The sequence below is a fragment of the Drosophila willistoni genome (assembly GCF_018902025.1).
Source record: "Drosophila willistoni isolate 14030-0811.24 chromosome XR unlocalized genomic scaffold, UCI_dwil_1.1 Seg144, whole genome shotgun sequence".
Taxonomy (NCBI): Eukaryota; Metazoa; Arthropoda; class Insecta; order Diptera; family Drosophilidae; genus Drosophila; species Drosophila willistoni.
The window spans coordinates 519,845-525,844 of NW_025814057.1; the positions used below are offsets into that span (position 1 = coordinate 519,845).

The following is a 6,000-nucleotide window of genomic DNA, read 5'->3' on the forward strand; positions in this document are numbered from 1 at the left end:
AACATTTTCATCTAGTGCAGCCGATCCAACTTGTTAAACATGTGCACAAGTGTGTGTATACGTACATATATGTGTGTGATGGAGTTGGTTTAATGAAAGAGCATTTCGAGCTTGATGAATTTAAAAGTGTGCTTGTCACAGAGAGGAAATTTAATATATTCAATTTGAATTATTTAGGATAATGTTGAGCAAAGTAAAGCAAAGAGCACAATTTGTTGTGTGCTGCCGTCGCTCAACTGTCAAACTAATGCTTTCAAATTTCCCACAAAATTTGCCAGTGTTTAATGTGTTATAATTTGGTTTAATGTGCAGACATTTAACACAAACCCAAAAAACCGCTAACAACAAAAGTCCTACATGGCCCAAGGCTGCTGTGCTCTGCTCTGCTTTTCACATTGTATGGAATCATGAGGCGCATCGTTGAATTGGCTTATGTTGGGTTTGGGTTGCGTTTTGGTAGTGGGTGTCTTCTTGTGGTTTAAGCTCGTATTTTGCATTTACCTCAACAAAGATTGTGCACTGATTGCTATTTAGTTGACTGGTTTGTGGCACGTAGCTACCGACTATGCAACTATCTTAGCCAACTTGTATGTACTTCAGGCATTTTTATTGAAATTTGCAAGCCAACTAAATTCTTGTTTCTCCCCACCCATCACGCCCTCTCCCTCTCACTCTCGGTCTCTTTCTTTTATTCTCACTGAATAAGTGTGTGTGTACATGGCACGTTTTAATTTTGCTAAGCATTTCCCCATTGCCTTTAAGGCGTAGTCCGCTTTGTATTATTCAGCACTCAAAGATATTGTTATTAACGAGGGCTGCCAGAATTATAACTTATTTTCCATCTGCGACTTACTTTGTTTAATCGTAGACAAAACATAACTGATCTTTGGTGACTGTAATGAACTATTTTACCACATCAGAACATAGTTTAATATATGTTGCTTTCAAAGCATTAATGGATGTCTTTGGAATTGTAATACAACAAACAATGAAGTAAGTAAGTCGTCTCGTCGACTTAGGCATACCATACACCAGTAAAGCAAATATTTCAAATTTATAAAACAAATGCATTTACACCTGCATATCTTAGTATCTGGCTCACTCAAGCATACGAGCAGCCTAGCGCCTTCACCAGCCAACGGCCAACTCCGGCCTTATGGAAAAACGTTTATATGCATAACGTGGCTATTTTTAATCCGATTTTATTCAGTTTTTGGTATTTTGCTAGATATTAATATCAAATTTAAGTGCGCCTTTAAGTGCAATTTGATTGCACAAGGTAAAAAATTAAAGGAGATAATCGAGTGTGATTACCTAGATCTGAGATCTAGGTGTTCATACGGACAGACGGATGGACGGACAGACGGATGGACGGACGGACAGGCGGACGGACAGACGGACAAGGCTAGATCGGACAAGCTTCCTTCTGCCTGTTACATACATTTTGGCGACTTTAATATAACATTTCACCCTATGGGTGTATGGTATAAAAAGTTTATTTTGTCCTGTGGTCAAATAAAGAACAGATCACCAATAGAAGAGACCTTCTCATGCACTTAATGGTTAGTTTTCTTTAAGTATTTTATCTAACATTAATTGAGATTGAAACGTTAGCTCTTTGACCTTTTCCTCAAGACTATTGTATAACGCATAGACAAAACAAAGGAAGGCACAGAAGGAGAAAACGCAATTCATTGCCATGGCCATTTCGCCAAGAAATAATGGCATGCCTCGTGACCCAGTTGAAACTGATGATGCTATCTGTGGCATGATTTATGCACAGATATTCGATAATTTCAAGTTTTCCATTGTTTGTGCTGAATGCCTGCCTGTTGATAAGTGGCCAAAGTGCCAACACTTTAATTTGATTTCGATTTTCAAATGAAGCGATAGCGAAATGGAGCTCGACGAGTTGCCGAGTTAGTGATTAGCATATAAATCAAGTTGATTTTTGTTGTTTCCAAGTTCCTCTTTTCCTTAGCGCGTTTCAAGCTATATTAATTAGGGAAAACAGAGGCCCCAGGCAAAGAAAAATTAACTTGGTCTTGTAAACTTAATAAAAAAGTTTGTGATGTTGCTTCAAAAGGGACTAGGACAGGCAGAAGAGAGCAAGTGGGTGTAGGCGGCGAGGTTAGGACCAGGTCAGCGATAACTAACAAGCCGAAAAGCCTGAACAAGAACAGTAAAAAAAAAAGTTAAGCAAAACTTTGTGTAACAAATTCACAATTTTGCTACTTTTGGCTTTTCGATGTTTTGCTAAGTGGAATTCGTTTGTTGTTTTTCATTACCTACTAAGTGTAACGACAGATGGGAGGCTAGCAAGCATGTGGCATGTGGACTATTCAAGCGGGGAGGGAGAAATGCATTCATTCGCCATATGAATTTGAGCATCGGAAAATCATGCGAATGGAAAGAAGCGTAAAAATGTCCCAATAACTGAAACCATGGCCAACACGCACTTTAAATATGTATGTAGTAGTCAACCAGCGTAAAAAGAGCGTAGGTTTTTTTCTCCTTAAATCCTCGGCCATTTGGTAAGCCAAACATCTATTGTATTTATCAAGTTCTGGCTATTTCTAGATTTTGGATTACGTGCATATTATTTATTGCCAAACAAACATTTCCTGCAGTATATTTAGGCAAAGAACTTTTTGGCTCAGAGGCAGACTAAGTCGTTTCCTTTTTACCACAAGCCGACAATTTGCCTGGACATGAAATCCGTTAATTTCTCCGGCGTTAATACCCTTAATTTTGATGATTCAATGGGTATATTGAGATCATAAAGTTTCAAAGCAATTCTCGTGTTGAATTGTAGGTTGAACATATTTGATACAGGGCATTCTCATGGTCGACAACTAAACTGTGTGGCTTAGCATTTCAAACAAAAGAGCCTAATAGCTGGCAGGCGAATACGATTTAATGAATTTAGGCCAAGGTATAAAATTTTCTCTGATTTGGGACAAGTGTCGACTTTGGCTTTTGCTTAAAGCAAATAATATCTGTGCGTTCAGGTGGTAAGCCGACTTCAAAATACCCTAAAAGACAATGACCCTAATTACGTATCCAATGTAATTTCTGATCTTTCTTAAGAGATACCAAAGATCTTCGCTGAACTTTTAAATTAATTTTACAATGAGGTTGATTATGACTTGTTCTAAACATGCTTTATAATATATAATCTACCTTTTAATGCCTGAGTGCAGGGTAAACAACGAAAACCAAAAATCCGGACAACAACGTTGACGACAATAAAGCTGAATGTCATTTTAATTGCCGCAACGGGCGTTAGTTGACTGTCAGCCGAAGGCAACGACGACGACGCTGAACAGAAGTGGCACCCCAGGGAATTGGCTTAGGATAGAGATTGGGAGTTGTACTGTGAGCATGCCAGGACTTGGAATTGTCGAGGGTTAAGACAAGTTGCCACTTGACTTTGGTAATTTTTCATGACGCGCAATTAAAACTTTTGCCGAAAAGCTGTCCCTACCGTCTCCGTTTCGCTATTTCTGTTTTTTCCAAAATATCGTGTGAAATTCGCAAAGTTTTGCGAATAAAATTGCAACACTATCAATTAAACAAAACAGCAGAAACTAACTTCATTGGCTCAAGCATTTGGCAAATAGGCTTTGCTAAATATGGCTAAAATGTAACGACACTGGGATCAAGATTGCCCTATAAAATCATTCACAATCTGGTTTGTATAATTTTACTATCAAAGCTTGCCGGTATTTATATGTAATCACAAAAATTCATATCAATATCCATTAATATAGCTAGTTTATCTGGATAAGCACAATGAGTGTGAGTTTTAATAGGAATATTGTGCAGAAAGGATGCTGCAAGCTGCTCACACTAAACCGACACAGCATACAGCAATGGCTAAAGACTTTCGAAACAATCATCTTTGATGCAGATGGTGTAATCTGGAAGCACGAAGTGCCCTTGGCTGGTGCTCCAGAAACATTTAATGCTCTACGGGCAACGGGTAAGAAGGCCTTCATATGTACAAATCACTCATCCACTTCTGCTCTAGGCATATGGCAAAAGGCTCAAAAAATGGGTTTACTTGTTGCAAAAGATGAAGTGCTGTCATCCTCTCAGGCTGCGGCTCGTTATCTCAAGGAACAAAAATTTCAACGCAAGGTCTATATAATTGGAGGACAAGGAATCGCAGATGAACTGAATTTAGTGGGCATAGAGAGCTTGCCTCAGGATGACGAAAAACTTTCAATGACTTCTATGCTGGATTACGTTCAGAATTTAAAATTAGATAGCAAAGTGGGAGCTATAGTCGTGGGCATGGACAAATATTTCAATGTGCCCAAACTAACAAAAGCTGGATGCTATCTAATGGATTCCGGTGTTCTTTTTATAGCCACAAATCGTGATCTGGCTTTTCCAGTGACTCACGAACGTTTCACACCCAGTAGTGGCATAATGGTCGCCTCGATTGAAGCTGTGGCCAAGAGGGCACCCATCACATGCGGCAAACCCAATCCTTATATATGCAGTCATCTGATACGTCAAGGTGTGATTAAACCAGAGAGAACCCTTATGGTGGGCGATAAGTAAGCACCTTTTTTTTTTTTCTTTTTTCCCTTATGTCATTCTTTCATTATAATTTATTTTTATTCTATTTTTGCAGTATTTACACCGATATGCAATTCGGTTATAACTGCGGCTTCCAAACTCTATTGGTTGGCACCGGAGTTAATAGTCTTGCTGACATCAAACAAGCTCAGGCCAAGGCATCCAAAATGCCTTTTCTATACCAACAGATTCCAGATTTATTTGTTCCCAAATTGTCAGACCTATTGCCATTTTTATCATCACGAAATAGGTGATTGGTATTAATTGAAAACTCATATTATATTTGGTTCACATTACAAAATATATACTACACATTTCGCAATGGGGGAGTCCAAACAACTTTTCTAGGAATTGTCAACAAATTGTATTCATTGATATATCTTATTTTCTAGAAAACTTGCCATTGGGTGTTCAGGGTGTTACAGGGTGTTCAATTGCAGTTTAGGATTTTTCGAGAATCGAAGAAAATGCTTGCAAAATATTGAATTCTTAATTAAAACCAGAGGGCCAGGGCTAACTTCGACCGCGCCGAAGTTTTTTTTCGGTAATCTCTCCTTACCTATTGTCAACGTCAACGTCAACGTCAACGAAGTTATTCGACAGATCGTTCCCGTGGGAGCTGTATGATATAGTCATCCGATCTTGACTAAATTTGGTACACTTATAAATAGGGTATAAGAAAGGAAGTCGGACCGCGCTGACTTTGTTATTCTATGCTTCAAGTACTTTACTATTTTACTATTGGTATGGCGACTTGGCTTGTAGTGCTGATCAAGAATACAAATACTTTACGAAGTAGAAATATTTCCTACTGTCAGGTACATCCAATTTGCCGACTTTCATGTACCATTTCACCCTTTGGGTGCATAGTATGGAAACTTGAATTTTGTTGTTGGTTTGTTTGCTAGTCGTACAAATTGCATGAAAAAAATGGGAGCGTGAGGGTGTGCAAATGGCGGGAAAAACCATGGTAAAACTCAATCTGGGGAAAATAGTAAACAGCAAAAGTTTCGTCGCACTGGCCAGCCATTGAGGCGCGTAATTAATAAAGTTTGCATACAAGACAGAACTTTGGAGCAGAGAAAAGCTAATGTCAGAGCCTATTGTATTGTATTTCGGCTTTTCGCTTTAATTGTCAAAGAGAAAGTACTTAGTATCTCGTAGGACAAACCCGAAATTGGTAAGTCACATACATATCTACCGCTTCCACTTTCAATTATAATTGGTGAGATTCAGAAACCGCATAAACGAGAAATTCGAAACAGTTTACAGTACCAGTCACTGAATTTAATGAGCAATAAAATGTTTCAGTACAGTATCCGTTTATCATGTTACAGTTAGCCACATTATAATCGTAAGTAAATATACCATAACTATAAGTAATAGTAATCACTTATGTATGTAAGTATA

General features: G+C 38.3%; 1 protein-coding gene across 2 annotated transcripts; it reads left to right on the forward strand.

The window, feature by feature from the left end:
- The first annotated feature begins 3,677 nt into the window (after window positions 1-3,677).
- Window positions 3,678-4,914, forward strand: LOC6639438 (phosphoglycolate phosphatase 2). Of its 2 annotated transcripts, XM_047012071.1 has the most exons (3): window positions 3,678-3,694; window positions 3,774-4,568; window positions 4,646-4,914. In XM_047012071.1, the coding sequence occupies exons 2-3, from the start codon at window positions 3,796-3,798 to the stop codon at window positions 4,842-4,844; spliced, it is 972 nt and encodes a 323-aa protein (XP_046868027.1). In that variant the 5' UTR covers window positions 3,678-3,694; window positions 3,774-3,795; the 3' UTR covers window positions 4,845-4,914. The 2 variants fall into 2 exon arrangements, with proteins under 2 accessions (XP_046868027.1, XP_002062588.1); XM_002062552.4 differs by lacking the exon at window positions 3,678-3,694 and having other exon boundaries at window positions 3,711-4,568.
- Window positions 4,915-6,000: the final 1,086 nt, after the last annotated feature.